At 38.8% G+C, this 15927-nt stretch overlaps 1 protein-coding gene across 3 annotated transcripts in view; it reads left to right on the forward strand.

Annotated features, from left to right (window-relative positions):
• Window positions 1-15927, forward strand: part of LOC136251006 (proteasome activator complex subunit 4-like) — a 37641-nt gene that overhangs the window by 4895 nt on the left and 16819 nt on the right. For all 3 annotated transcript variants that reach the window (XM_066043379.1, XM_066043378.1, XM_066043381.1), the window contains 34 exons: window positions 80-143; window positions 871-945; window positions 1056-1181; window positions 1417-1506; window positions 1600-1658; window positions 1796-2002; window positions 2196-2382; window positions 2451-2537; window positions 4567-4791; window positions 5226-5324; window positions 5411-5480; window positions 6080-6147; window positions 6486-6596; window positions 7233-7337; window positions 7571-7725; window positions 7983-8081; window positions 8141-8193; window positions 8251-8313; window positions 9133-9188; window positions 10181-10236; window positions 12400-12442; window positions 12495-12557; window positions 12877-12972; window positions 13167-13295; window positions 13587-13679; window positions 13888-13983; window positions 14137-14246; window positions 14300-14353; window positions 14557-14686; window positions 14953-15037; window positions 15094-15151; window positions 15380-15478; window positions 15539-15608; window positions 15763-15888. In XM_066043379.1, the coding sequence (XP_065899451.1) occupies window positions 80-143; window positions 871-945; window positions 1056-1181; window positions 1417-1506; window positions 1600-1658; window positions 1796-2002; window positions 2196-2382; window positions 2451-2537; window positions 4567-4791; window positions 5226-5324; window positions 5411-5480; window positions 6080-6147; window positions 6486-6596; window positions 7233-7337; window positions 7571-7725; window positions 7983-8081; window positions 8141-8193; window positions 8251-8313; window positions 9133-9188; window positions 10181-10236; window positions 12400-12442; window positions 12495-12557; window positions 12877-12972; window positions 13167-13295; window positions 13587-13679; window positions 13888-13983; window positions 14137-14246; window positions 14300-14353; window positions 14557-14686; window positions 14953-15037; window positions 15094-15151; window positions 15380-15478; window positions 15539-15608; window positions 15763-15888 (3307 nt within the window). The remainder of the gene's footprint in view (window positions 1-79; window positions 144-870; window positions 946-1055; window positions 1182-1416; window positions 1507-1599; window positions 1659-1795; window positions 2003-2195; window positions 2383-2450; window positions 2538-4566; window positions 4792-5225; window positions 5325-5410; window positions 5481-6079; window positions 6148-6485; window positions 6597-7232; window positions 7338-7570; window positions 7726-7982; window positions 8082-8140; window positions 8194-8250; window positions 8314-9132; window positions 9189-10180; window positions 10237-12399; window positions 12443-12494; window positions 12558-12876; window positions 12973-13166; window positions 13296-13586; window positions 13680-13887; window positions 13984-14136; window positions 14247-14299; window positions 14354-14556; window positions 14687-14952; window positions 15038-15093; window positions 15152-15379; window positions 15479-15538; window positions 15609-15762; window positions 15889-15927) is intronic.

Genomic DNA, 15927 nt, shown 5'->3' on the forward strand with positions numbered 1-15927 from the left:
TTACATTTTATTACTATGGTCCCTACTTTAATGAAAATTTCCGTACACTTGCTATGTATGTGTGTGTTCACTACTCCAGGTTGTGGTTTGATGAGTTCATAAAAATGTGGATGAATATTGATAGCTACCCACCATGGGAAGAAGTGAGCTAATAGATGAGCAAACTACACACCACATACACACAAGGCCGCGAGAGTTTATAATGTATCAGTGACTGTTGGTATCAGTGTGATAAATTTTTTGCCCTCAATTCAGTCACTTACAAAAAAAACTTTACACTTCAAAATAATCCACAACATATGTAACAAGTGACTCTGTAGAGAATTCAGCTACGTACATTACAAGTCACCCTGTAGAAAATTCAGTTACAAACAAGAGAGTTCAACTACAAATAAGTTATCCTGTAGCAGTTAAGACATGATAATAGTACACAATTGCAAAATTATAATAACAAAATAGCTAAATACGTAGACTATACAAATTTAAGTTTAAAATCATTCTCTTCTTCCTGTAGTAAAGGGGGAAAAAACAAGTGGAAAGGGAGCCCCAAGGCGGCCATAAGTGATATCTATACCAAAACAGCCAAGTTGTGAACGAGGTGCGGCCCTCCAATGATCACATTAGCATCATTGCAACCTTCTTGGCCGCCACCTTTGATTTCACAACTTTTTTTCACTTAGTTTTTTGGGAAGCGCACCCTTTTTTCACAGCTTTGCTGTTTTGCTGTAATATCCCAAACTATTGTGCATGTTCTGTAGTATGCGTATACCATGAGACTTTCAAATGTTACATATACGTGAGGTGCATGTATCATACAACATGTATATTACAGTGAGGGAAGCAGTCGTTTACTGTCTGTATGTGTTGTAGTACTTGTTCCGGCTTTTCACTCGGTTGTCATGGGAACTACCTGGGCATGCTAACTGGAACCCATTCATCCCTCAAGTAAGCCATGAACAGTAATTGTGTATTAAAAATATGTTTATATATGCTTTGATCAGTACAAGTGGCAGGATGTGTATTAGTCTACAGATGGGCTATTATTATCCATGTAGATATTCACCAGGATTCTACGTAGTTTAAACATACCCGTTGGGGCATCAGGTTGGAACAGACTACCCAATGACAAGACACATAACTACGACCCTACTGATGCTGCTACTTTGGTTGTGGGAATGATGGTACATCTGTCTGTGTGTAGTATTAGAAGTTATAAAATTTTACTGTATGTCCTGTGTAGAGAAGGTGATGCTCAGTAGTATATACATGTAGACTACATTTGTACTTGTTAAAAGTAACGTACAATACAAGGCTTGCACATGTTACATACATACATTGGTATGTGGTGTATCATTTAAGAATTTAGTACCTTGGTTATACAGTATGTACATTTACATGTACTATTATACACTACAGGGTGGTGATAGTGAGGCATTGGAGTGCTTATCAAAGTTGATGTTGTCACTAGACTCGTACTACCATCCCTCCAACCATGGAAAACACACAGTGAGTGGCAACATCTCTACTTTCACTGCTTACAGTATTGCAGTGTTAATGTTAGCATACAGCTACATAGTTATGGCGTTTGGTTTCTTGTAGCGTCATGTTCTCTCGTTCATGAAAGAACTAACTGAATGTTTTGTGGAAAGACTTCATCGGTGAGTATTGTAGTTGTACTGGACAACTCATTACACTATTACATATGTATGTGTTACTATTACTCTGCTGCAGTTTTAGATAGTGTTTATTTATCCTCCTTGTTACTGTAATACACATATGTATGTACCTTTTTTAGTGAGAGATTTGCTAAACCAGATTGGAAACCTCGGGTTCCAATTAATGCTCGCCTCACTGAGAAAGACATTGACAAATTTGTGGACTGCATGTTGCCCTCCCTACAACAAGCCATGTTTGCTAAGGCATACTTTGTCACTGCTGCTGTCTCCATGCAGAATCTAGCACTGTTGAGACCAGAAAGGGTATTACCTGACCTGCTTGACAAGTATGTATGGTTGTGTGTGTATGTGTGTGTATGTCTCTCTCTCGTCTCTCTCTTCTTTATTTCCCACATACTTACACTGAATATTCATTTAACAAAACTCTTCTGTTTACATCACTTCCTACATTGCAGTAGTGTTCAGTTGTACATAATACAGCATGTACAAGCCTGTAACTCTATTGTTCTGCCCATACAGGACATATATGGCACTAGAGACACTTACAGAGCCTCATCAGTTGGTCTCCTCTCTACAGTGCATGACAGCAGTCAGTCGTACACTGCTGTCTAACAGTGAACGGTTCCCAGAGGGACGCAGCCATTTCTTCACTTTACTGTTCTTGTGTCTGCCTGGAATTGACCCCAATGACTTCAGGAAAACCCTAGTGAGATACCATAGTGTGTTCTGTAGTGGGGTGATGATATGTTTGTACCTCTTGTCATTTGTGTGCAGGCAGTTGCAGTGTTCCTATCAGCTACCATATCACTGGTTCCACTAGTGGACTGTTCTCAGTGTATTGACCATCATGATCTGACTGAGGTATGTTATTTAGTGTGTAGTGTAAGGTGCATAATGTGCATATGACAAGTGTGGGTTGCGTGCGTGTATGTGTTGTGTTTGTGTGTGTGTGTGTGTGTGTGTGTGTGTGTGTGTGTGTGTGTGTGTGTGTGTGTGTGTGTGTTGGTGTGAGTGCGTTTGTGTGTGTTGGTTAATGTTGGTGTGTAGTGCATATGTGTGGGTATGTGCCTGCATATTTACATGCATGCTTGTAATAAGCCTTATTCCAAATGATGTCACACAAATTTTCTACTTGGGAACTCTTTATATTTTATTTTTGAGTATTGTTACCAATGGTGATCAAGATTTTAAAAATCAGTAAGATGATTAGCAAACAAGATATCAAGGCGAAAGTACCAGATGTGTGCTTTAATTATTACAATGAAGAAACAATACTATTTCTACTCATCTTAGAAAACCAGCTGAAATTCTAACCCAGCATTAAGGAAGATATTTTATACCCTTATATGTATAGTTTTAAGTTGGTATCTTCTCCCAGAATTGAATAGCCAATCGATTCTTACAAGTACACAGAAAAATTTGGAAATTTCAACTAGAGTAGGGACCATAACACATCGATAAGAAGTACTGAAACAAGCTGGAGTAGTGCACGGCATTAATTCACAGTAAAACTATAAGAAGTGTTATATCCCTACTGTGCTCAAGATACCATAATGGAATGCACAGTAGTGATATAACACTTCTTATAGTTTTACTGTGAATTAATGCCGTGCACTACTCCAACTTGTTTCAGTACTTTTTTATCGATGTGTTATGGTCCCTACTGTAGTTGAAATTTCCAAATTTTTCTGTGTACTTGTTTGTTAACTTTTTTTTGTAAATAATAATTATGACTGGTAAACCCACACATACCACATCTGAAATGGTTCCGCGCGCCCCAATTATCATCTGAAAAGTGAAGTATCCATTACGCTTTGTTGTCAGCTATGTTCAACCTGTTATGCAGCATTTCGAATCAAGAACTATTCGAAAAGCACCTCTGCAATCCACGCATACCGAAAGAAAGAAATGGTGCCGCGCGCCCCAGTTATATCAGTTATCGTCTGAAAAGTGAAGTATCCATTACGCTTCGTTGTCAGCTATGTTCAACCCGTTACACAGCAGTATGAATCAAGAAGCACCTCTGATATCAAAATAGCCACTATGACAAATATGAACGGTTTCCGTTACGAAGGGAAGCCATCACGTGCTATCACCAAATCGACACTTTTCGCTGTTGGCAAAGATGAATGGGACACAAAGTAGGACACTGGTAAGTCCATGAAGAATGCATTGTACGTACTGCGGTATGCCAAAAGGCACCTGTCGGGCCGAAGCGATGTTGAACAGTGAAAATATCAAGCCCGTAGCCTTAGCCGTTATCGAATTACGCTTGTCTGAAGATATCAGTCAGTCAGTTACTTACTTACTCAGTCAGTAGAAAATTCTGTTAAATAAATTATTTTTAAAATTCCGTAGCAACTTGTTGGAAACGTTTCGGGTCGATCTGAAAGCTTGTTAGGGCTTAGTTTCACCTAACCAATACTGCCTGATCGTTGTTGGGGGAAATTGAGACTGTTTTTTGGGTGATATTATTTCGTGGGCCACACCTACTCTTTTGTGGTCCCTACTATACACTACTATCGTAGTGTATGATTAAGTCCCATTAGAACTCACATAGTCTCATATCACAATTTTTGCGCTAAACTTCCATATGGTAGATATTTTGTGCAGGGTACGCAAAATTACTCCTATAATATAGATGCATGCAGCACAGTATAGGTCAGCACAGTTATATAGGTACTCCTCTATTGTATAGGGTGTGTAGGGGTACCCAACATTACTCCTGAGAGTGCGAATCTAGTTAGTGTAATTTTATCTTTACTCAGAACGCCCAAATAGAGCATCCGTTTACAATCTGTGACATCATTTGGCATAAGGCTTACTGCCTACTTGTATGCGTATGCATACTGTTGCATAAATAAACAATTGATCTGTTTCATTCTCACAGACTGAGAAGGAGCTATGTCTACTATCAAGGCAATTTGAAGACTTTGTGGTGCAGTTTTTGGATCGTTGTTTTGCTTTGGTAGAGAACAGCAGCTTAGAACAGACCAATGGACTGGACAGAACAATGTCCAATAATCACAAGAACACTCACGAGACACTGATGGGGACCAGTGTGTCTGGAGCTGTACAAGGTGTCCTAACCCAGTGCTCTCCACAAATCTTCCAGGTATGTACGTATGTATGTATCTGTGTATGTAAGTATGTATGTTATAGGTATGTACATACATACATACAGCCTGTACATACTTACTCTATGTGCACACATACATACTTATGTACATCATAGCAGATTTTTACCATTAATATTCTGACTCCTTGTATTTTGCATGCTTTAGCATTCTCATTGGCCTGAAATTCTAATGCTATAACTTTTAAGTTGTACAACTAGTCTGCTAGGATGGTATATTTGTAACTATAGGTTATGCATGTAGCATTCAAATGTTCCAAGATTCATTGCATTGCAAAGACTTATGTGGCCACCTGTAGAGGAAAAATACACACACACACTCACACGCACGCACACGCACACAGAGGAGGTAGGATGTGTGTAGTGTAGTGTGTGATGCTAAAGATACGTATGTACTTGTTTGTTGTGTACAGATTGCTTTAGACAAAATATTTCGATTTGCCAGTTCTCATGTATTTGAGAATGAAGTTGCTGGATTGCTTTGTGCTGACTTGTGCACTGCAGCTGGAAAGGTATTGTGTGTGTACCCTAGTGTGTGTGCCTTCATGTGTCATCAATGTGTTGTACTGATGTATTGTATTGTCTTTGTGTTGTATAGGTGAATGCTGCAAAGACACTTCAGTTGTTTATCCCTCACTGTACATCTGTTATCAATGGTATTGTTGAAGGTGTGTTTGCGTGTAGTGTGTTTGTGTGTGTAGTGTAGTAGTGTGTGTGTGTGTGTGTGTGTGTGTGTGTGTGTGTGTAGTGTAGTAGTGTGTGTAGTGTAGTAGTGTGTGTAGTGTAGTGTAGTAGTGTAGTGTAGTAGTGTGTGTGTAGTGTGGTAGGACAAGTGATGGTAGTCTCGTTCGGCTGAGGCCCCCACCACGGCCTATGCTGACAAGTTTAGTTCATCACCCATAAACTGATGTCCTACCATACTGTACATGTATGTACAGTGGACTGTTATTCAGTATATACTATATAGTAGAATCATAATCTAAGGGTGATAATTTAACCACCTATCTCAAGCCACAGCAAATTTTGTATAGTGTATGTGTCCACAAGTATTGTGATCAACTATTCTATTGAATGATAACACTAATGGTAGTTTATTTCATATCATGAACCCAGCATATAAAACTGTTGTGATTGCCACATGATATTATTGTGATTCTAACAATATAATGCCCAGATATACAGTGTATGTATATTCATACATACAAGATTCACAATTTAAACTCTTCCAAATAATGCTCTGCTTTCAACTAAAGTCTTCCATTCATAGACACTGAACAGAGAGAATCAGAACATCCTGATAGTGACCTTATTTGGAATCTTCAGCTACTAGCCCAGGTAATGAGTAGATAATATTATGTACACACTTCATGTTGATGTATTGCGTGCACACGCACACACACACACACACACACACACACACACACACACACACACACACACACACAAATTTGTCCACATCTACGTATGCATACTGTACAGTGAACTCAGTAGCTCTATAATCGCATTACCCCTTTTGTGCTTACAAGCCCCCATCTAATCTGGTCACCTAAGGAGGTGGCTGGATGTTTGATGCATAAATGACCAACCAACCAACTGGAGATTAAGGCAACTGTTGGTATACTGTATTGTACATACACATTCTATTCCAATGATTTATGTACTCCATTATGCAGTTACTAGGGACCAGGGGTGAGGCCTTACTATCACATGCTGACAGTGTGATCAAGTGTCTACTGAAATGTGTTGACCTCAAGAACAAGACTGCTGCTGGCTATGCTGCTAAGGTGAGTATATTGTGGTGTAGTCAATGTGTCCTAGTGTAAGGTGAGAGATGTTTTTCTACTATACAGTTGAAACTCAACTCTTATCTACTCTATAAGGAAACCGGTACATTGTCCTTTTAATTGCACAGATCGTGCTTTTCTGAAAGCTATATGAAAACAGTTTTGAAATACAAATACATAGATTCAAAATTATTCATTTCACTGGTTTATTACAATTCCTAACTGGGCTCGATTGTACTGTTTCACTAGCGTGTGTGTGTGTGTGTGTGTGTGTGTGTGTGTGTGTGTGTGTGTGTGTGTGTGTGTGTGTGTGTGTGTGTGTGTGTGTGTGTGTGTGTGTGTGTGTGTGTGTGTGTGTGTGTGTGTGGTGTAGTGTGGTAGGACAAGTGATGGTAGTCTCGTTCGGCTGAGGCCCCCACCACGGCCTATGCTGACAAGTTTAGTTCATCACCCATAAACTGATGTCCTTACCATGCTGTACTGTGTGTATGTTTGTACCAGTTGTAAGGTATGCGTTTGAGAGTGACAGCAAGTTCTCTGAAGTTTATGTCCTTATGAAAATTTGTGCTGTATGTAATACAGATTAGTATACAAGACTTAAATGTGTCATTAGTTTGTGTGTGTCTCATTACACAGGCCCTAAGACATGCCATCCACACCTTGTGTCAGATCTACACTATGGAAGGAAGAAGTATAGATGAAGGCTTTGACCTGCCACCTCAAGAACATTGTTATATTAAGGCAAGCTAAACCACATTGATAACTACCAAGAAAATGGCCATCAGAAAGTACATGTCACTTAGAGTGCAACAATATAGTAAAGAAAGCTGTTTTAAAGCTTGAAGTAGTCGTACCAGTCATGAATTTCCTGCCAGGCTTAAATCACATTACCATGTTTACTGCAGTGAATGGGTACAAAAGTCAAGGTCATATTGTGTGTGTGTGTGTGTGTGTGTGTGTGTGTGTGTGTGCAGGACTGGGCTAAAGCTGGTGATATTAACAAACTGGAGATGCACTGGCACATTCCCAGTGTAGCTGAGCTGGAACTGGTTGATCGTTTCCTGGAAGAGTTCCTTGAACCAGAGCTAGTCAGACTAAGGGCCTTCATGAATGGCGAAACATTGGATAGGTAAACTATTTTATGTGGACATAGTAGCCCAGATGTTTTAGATGGATTCAACCCACAGATATTTATTTTTGTTCTTATCAAACAGATGCATTGTACATAAATAATGCTAATAGAATTTCGCACACTTGTTTACCAATAAAGTATTGTACAAATATTTTACAACAGATTTGTTGGTATACCCTCAGTATTAAGAAGAGTGACATCTCTCTATTCTAATAGAGCAGTCAGTTTTAGGTGACTATTTTTGTATTGTACAGGGAGGATCTCAATAGAAGACTATCCCTTATGCATGCCATCATTGGAGGTGCCTCAGCCTACCTACCGCAGTGGGAGGGAGACCAAATACTGGAAGGAATGTAAGTGTTGTTAGTCAGAATAATAGACTTCCTTACTGTGTATTGCTGGTGCCCTATAGCACACCTAGTTGTGTTCCCCTTACCAGAAAGCCATTGATATGTAGAACATTGGGTAATGAAGTTTTGTAAGTGATACTGTTTGTACGTGTGTATGTCTGCTGGTATGTAGCTAAGGAGCCAGTACAAAAGTTTAGTAGGAAAGTACTCTCAGAATTTTTCCATGAAATAACTGGTAAGTATTTATGTACACTGTATGTAGTTAAGTGATATGTCCCTATATTGAAGCTGTAGGGGTGTATATATGTATGTAACACTTTCACACCTCAGATCAAAGGAGCCGCCCGGGCTACATACGAAATGTAGACCGGACTACAACTGGGCACTGATTATATAGACGTAGATACCGAAATCGATTGTGGGGATCGAATGATACTCACGTGATTAGGATGCACAACTTGGATTTCACCGTGAAAGCCACACAGATGGAGAGCGTTTTGTTATCCTCGCCATCCTACGAGTTGAAAAACGTTGGGCTAAGGTGAAAACTAGTGCTATAGCTTATTCATTTGATCGTTTCCACACGTTTTTGAATACAGACACACACCCATCACGAAGCTACCACTCTGCACGGAGTAACCACTCTACAAGCAAGCTTACTTGTCTAGGCCTTTAGTGAACTGCATAGTTTTCCCATAAACGATTCAATAGCACTGATTAAAACATTAAACTCACTTAATGGAAATTCTCCGTGATATCTCTAAGATATGTCTGTTTATCATAACCGAACGTAACCAGAACATACTAGCTGCTGACCCATAATCAAAATTTTAGGTATGCATATATAATACATCCAGTGGCTGCACTCGTATTGGCTTGGGTGATTGATCACTCTGTACAGGCTATCAGTCTAATAAGTGTTACATATTAGCTGTAACACGGGGCATTCAGGCTTTGCCTGATATGTATGCCCTCATGCCCGTGTTGCAACTATTACATGTATGTACAGGTGTTTTTGTTACCTAGTACTGATGCACTGTTCTGTCTTATTTAGAGTATGTACTGAAGCACTGTGAAGATGACACGATTAGTCAGTTAACCATTGTGAAAGTGAGTATTTGTGTGTGTGTGTGTTTGTGTATGTGGAAAGTATGAATGGCATGTGTATAATCATAGATAATAGAGTAAAGGGATAGGAAACGCAAGCGATTTCCGGTTTGATTTCCGCTACGCGTGACTTGAAAGGACAAGACAGTTTTGTGTTCAAGCATGGGAATTAGTGTTCTAAGCAGCGTAAATAGTAATCCAACAGACTACAGCAAGTATTTAGGCCTATGTGAGAGATTTTGGCGAGAGAATTCAGACCGTAGATTTTGTAACAAAGCGTATCGCATTAACCGTGATTGTTACACGCTGTCATACTTTCGCTCATAGTACCTTCATGCCTCGTCGATACCGCTTCTTTTATAGCTGGTTCCACTTTCGAATCTTGTGGTAAGCTAGGCGTGTCACCAACACAGTCTTTTACCGTTGCGTTGTACTGCAAGGTGGTTTAAACTTTTGGTAAAAAATGGAAGATACTTAAGTCATTTCTTCAAGCAACAGTTCCTGTTTTGCTCCGATATTTCCTCTGGTTCCCTCTGTTAAATGGTAAGGAATAGGTTTATCACAGTTAAAAGGATAGAATATATTTACGAAGAAAGTTAAGTGGTTTAAAGTAATTTTTGGGCCGTTTTTTTTCACTTTCAATCTCCTTAAATTTTGCGTATAGCTTCCTTGAGGGTTGGTACCATCCTAGTTCCCTCGATTACTTACTTGAGTTCACTGTAGCGAAGTTTCACAGTCGTTGGTTACAAAATTCTGTCGTTACAAGAATTTGTTTCTCTTTGATACAAGCGCAGCAAGCGTAACGAGTATGTTCGTGACGTACTACACGGAATTCCAATAGAAATGTACATATTTTGTGACGTCACGTTATTGCGTTTCCTATCCCTTTTAAGTACTCTATTATCTATGGTATAATACAGTATATGTTTTGTGTGTGGCTAGAAGTACAGTAGCAGAGAGAACTTAGTGTAATGTTGTATTTTATCTTGTGTTAGATAATCAAGGTGTTGTTGGGAGATTTTGGGATACCCAAGCCTGACTTGGACAGTAGGTATGAATATTCACTGCATGTTCCTCTTTAAGTTATGTACATGTATGATGTTTGTTTTCGTATATAAATATGTCCAGTGATGACAATATCACTTTGTTGTGATTAGTCGTATTGAGATCAATCATCAGTTGTTCATTTCTGCATTGTTGATTTTGATTGTATTGGCAGTGACATTGCTCTACACGTACACTTCATCTGAGCTTTTATCCCTTTTGATACTGCAATGCAGCAGCGCATTTTATGAATATATCACAGAATCCCACTGATACACTGTTAACTTCCATTAGTCTTTCAGACTTACAGATCAACCCAACAACAGTATGAATGTACAACAACTATCATTTTGCTTCTAGATGATGGCTAGTAAAATAGTACAAGAACTAGCGATTGACCTGCTTTGTAAAGCAACACTGAAACTATTGTGCACCACTAAAAATCACAAGCAAAGTTGTGCACCTTTTCAAAACGCTTCATACGTTGTTTTCTGGTAGTCCAATTAAAAAAACGGTAAGTTTCGATAGATTCATATTAAATTCTGCACCTGGTGATCTATAATGTTGCATGATATGGTTGCACAATCAAACATGGTGACCAAGAACATTCTATTGCATGATCACGTGAATACATAAAATGCTTGTACATTTGTAAGATGAAATAAGACAGGAATAAAGCATAGATGTTCATGCTATGATCTGATGGATAATTCTTCTCGAGCATATACTATGAGCAAAGTAATCCAACAGGTGAGTTTGAACAATAAGGAATGTGCACTTGCTTTATGATGTGGTTTTATTATGGAAGTAGAAATATATGCAGTATCGAAAGGGATCAATTCTCTACGTATACATGGTTTTTCTGTTACCCATCAACTATCATGTGGATATTTTGAAATACGTTTGTGAGTCTCTCTCGTACTCACTGCAGGCTATTAATGGATCTCATTCAGCGGCTCGGTAAGCCAATCCTGGGGAGACCGATGGTGCGAAAAAGTTCAAGTCATAGCAAGAGATTTCCATTGCTGTTAGCATGTTTGCTTACTTGTGTATTTACTATTTAGAGTGTACTAAGACATGCAGTCTCGAATAGTAACCACTGTTTAATACATTCCCTGAGTTAGGTTTCTTCATCAGTGTTGTTTATGAAGGTGGCGATCAAGTGGTCGCCCACAATTGTAATGAACTTTTTTGAAGCGCTGTATCTCTCCCCATGTACAGAGTTAAGGGAAGGCCTTCCACTGCTACCAGAGCTAACAAAGTCATGTGAAGACAATTATTTCAACTTCGGTGCTATGTATGTATAAATTGGTTTCAGAATATTATCTGAAGCAAGTTTATAAACAAAGGCGAAGTGATAATTGCCACTACCACCGCCCATCCTTTGGTAACCAGCGATTCTTTGTGGTGTTCTTGCTCCAATGAATTATTGCCAAATTAGGTTAGATTAGCTATGCTGGCTAGCATGGTGCTGTTAATCATTAGAATTTAGAGATTGTAATTACCCCTCAGTAAAAGCTCTTGTAGAATAGAAACTCTCTGTTGAATGCACCATTGTGAAATCTGATTAACTTGCACAATCGAGTGAGTTTTCTACCACTAAACCTGTTGAGCAGGTTTTCCACAATGGCCTATCATCACAGACAGGCCAAAAAGTTTGAATGCTAATTGTGCATAGCTTCACAAATGTTGTCTATTGCACTGCGGTTTGACATTTTAACATGCAGTAGAGCTGTTTTTTTTTTTTCCAGGCTTAGTATGTTATCATTGCACAACAGCTCGCTTTCATAGGTTATAAAGTTTCTGATACAACAAGAGTTATTATATGTTATCTGCTTGACTGCCTCCTTAAGATTCTAGCTGATGTTTACTAGAAAGTTAATCTACAACTTCACAGGCCACGGGGTTCTATTCAAGTTTGTATGTGACTTATTATGTTTATGTGTTAGTGCATTGTTTTTGTAGTGTGTGTGTGCTCATGGCGTGCATGTGTACTTGGCGTGCATGTGTGCTTGTGTTGGTGTACATGTTTGTACAATGTACATATACAATGCATACTTATATGCATGTGTACTTGGCGTGCATGTGTGCTTGTGTTGGTGTACATGTTTGTACAATGTACATATACAATGCATACTTATATGTTCAATACACACTTGTACATTTATAGATGGAATTCATATCGTGCAACTAAACGTTCATTAGAAGACAAGGTCAGTACTAACATGTAGTAATAGCATAATATAACATCATTATCATCCACAGCTCCATGGTAACAAGCGTCACATCAGAATGTTACTAGTAGCCAGAGTACATATTCAACATGAGGTAGTGTACAGTATTTGTCTGTACTGATACAATGCACATATAGTACCCACGTTTAGAATACAGAGACAGGATTGGGTCCAGAAATCTAATTTGGGGGACCTTAACTTGTGTGTGTTTGAATTGAATGTGTAATGGTTGATAATTGGCGATGGTGACTAGTTGGTGCCAACCACTGTTGGTACATCCCTGCATGAGGTATTAAAAATGTTTGACTTTATTCATTTATTCTGAGTAGCATGCATTCAGAATAAAATGAATCTGTTATTTGATTTATTTTAATCTTGTTACTGTAAATAGCTTATCATGTTTTGTTGTTTAGATGCGTATGAGTGAGCACTTGTTGTCTACAATGACTCAACTACACTTTGATCTGGTGTTGGACTTGTTTAAGATGTGTACCAGTCATTATACACAAGTGAGTGTAACAGTTATTGGTTGCTATCACATCACCCATGTACTAACATGGAAGTGGGTGCTCTATTAGAATAAGATAATACATTGCTGTACACACATACAGACCACGCACATTAGAATATCAAGTCCAAATGTACATCTAATACAACATGTCTATTGCAGAATGTATGCGTTTGTGTGTTTGTTACCCCATAGATTAGGATAAGGGCTCAATATGCTATGTCCAACTGTGTGGACTACTACTTGTACTCCTGCAGAATATTGATGCCTCATGTGATCCCTCTACTAGCTAATGATTCCTCCATCAGTCATGAACAGTTTAAGGTGTAGTAGTAGTAGTAGTAGTAGTCATTGTGTTGTGGGTATAGTGGGACCTCCTTTATCTAAGTTTGATCACAAAATTACAAGTCAATTTGGTCAGATAAATGAACCTATTCATTTATACATTGCTGCACTCTTACTATTATAATAGTCATAACTAGATCTAGTCATACCTTACCTGTATATTTCACATTGTATATACGTAGTGTTATTTATTCTTTTGTTTGCTATATACTAGTGTCCGTTCATGTCTTTTCTGTTGTTATGTGAAATTATGGGATGGTCGTTATGTAGGGAGCACTGTATGTTTTGATCCTGCCAGCATTTTCCAGTATGGTGGTACACAATGCTAATATGATGGAAATGGTACTGCCTGTTATTGCTAAGGTATGTTTGTACAGAGCAACCAACTCATACTGTTTTGAACATATAGACAGAATTTCAGTGTACATACATACTGCTTATAATTCATAGCATAATGTTTATCTAAGTGCAGCCCATTGAATTCAGCCACTATAGAAAATTTAGTGTACTGTATTAACTTTTACAACAGCAACAAACATACGTAGTTGAGTACATGCTTGTACCACTACAGGCTGATCATTCAGAGAAGAGAAGTGTCATCAAGTTGATTGGAATGATCCTAAACATTTATGCTAAGAAACATGATAGCCTCTGTCTTCGACTTGAGGTAGTGGCCATTGTGTGCATGCGCGCGCGTGTGTGTGTGTGTGCTTTGTGTGGTGTAGTGTTTGTTTACTGTATACAGTGCTGTGTGCGTCTGTACTAAACTTACAGGCAATCTCTGGTGTTAAACTTGTTTCACGTTCCATTTCATCATCAGGTTACTGACAATATAATCAAGTCAGCAGCGAGATTGTATCAACAGTTAAGTGATGATGAGATACAGGAAGGAGTGAGGTTGATGGACGAGGGTAGTGAGAAACGTCTCCAGTGAGTACATTAATTGTGTTGTGTGGGTATATAGTGGGTGTGTTTTGCTGTAGGGCTTATTATAACACTACTGATGCTCTAGCTGACCTGAGTGAGAGTACTGAACTGTAAGTGTGTGTAGTGTAGTGTGGTGTAGTGTGGTGTAGTGTGGTAGGACAAGTGATGGTAGTCTCGTTCGGCTGAGGCCCCCACCACGGCCTATGCTGACAAGTTTAGTTCATCACCCATAAACTGATGTCCTTACCATACTGTACTGTGTACATGAATGCATGTATCAAACAGTAGTACATGTGTATTCTGTTTATTTCAGTCAGTGGAGGTTTGTGGAGATAGCTACAACATTTCTGGTACTCTCCATTCACCATCAAGAGCCTTTACCAGCTCGTGCCGTCAAGGCAATAACTAATGGACTAGTCCATGATGCTCTAGCTGTCAGAAAGGTGATGTATTCCAGTATGTTATTTGTACAGTGAAACCTCATCAATTGGGCCACCTAGGGGACCAGAAATTGTTACCTTGGTAACCAGCTGGCATTTTGTCCGTACTGAGCTCTAACGTTGTGATTAAGAGTTACTGCAGAGCCACACTGGATCCTAAGTTTTGCAAGTTCCACAATTCTCAAACTTTAATAAGTGTATTTGCTAATTTCTAAGAACACAGGTGTATATATTACCGGAAATCTAATGTTGACATTCTAATTGTTTAGGTATGCATCAAAGGTATGGCATGTATCCTATGGCAACAAAAACGGAAGACCAAGAGGATACCAGTTGATTTGCAGAAACAAGGAGGTGAGATATCCCATCATTCTCTTAGTACACTATTCTATTGTATGTGTATTATACAGTTAACATCAGTGATCAGATGGCAGCAGTACAACCAGGAGAAAGGGAAGATACAAAATGGTTAGCTATTCATTTTGTACTACATAGGTCATACTACATAGAGTCATAGACATTTAGAAGTATAACCTACAATTAGACATGCATACCCATCCAATCCATACTGCACCCGGTAGTTCATGTACAAGTAATCACATGATCCAAGTTGCTACTTAGTGTTAACTAGTACAAATAATTGTGCAAATAATTTGTTGTCAATGGTGTTACCCAATTTTACTGCTAATACTACAGGTTAATTTATGATCGTGATAAGGTGCCTCGTACTGCACTGGAGTGGGACCAGTTTCCATTTGTGGACAAGACTCACTGGGGCTACTACAGTTGGCCAAAGTATAGTGGAACGCCATTGTATTCCTACTACTGTGTTAATTTATGTGTCTCGCCATGCAGAGTGCTGTATACTTATGCTCCTTTTGCTGAACAACCAAAACTGGACAGAACAACAGAAGAAGTGTCTGAGGTATGTAGCTTGTATATACGTAGTGTACTGACTAAGATTGTGTACGTGACATGTGTATGTATTCCTTAGTGTTTGTGTGCAGTATGTGTATGTATGTGTGTATGTATGTATGTATGTATATATGTATGTATGCAGGTCCTTTTGTTTTTTTTAGATTGAGAAACCAATTTTCGAAGCATTTCAATCCAAGGAATTTGTCGACAAGCTTGTATCATTCTTATCACTGGAAGAGAACAAGGGAAGAGATGTTTTTGACAATGACAGATATTATGTCTTTAAGGTGTGTGTGTGTGTGCGTGCATGCGTGCGTGTGTGTTTA

The sequence above is a fragment of the Dysidea avara genome, chromosome 3, assembly GCF_963678975.1.
Source record: "Dysidea avara chromosome 3, odDysAvar1.4, whole genome shotgun sequence".
Lineage (NCBI taxonomy): Eukaryota > Metazoa > Porifera > Demospongiae > Dictyoceratida > Dysideidae > Dysidea > Dysidea avara.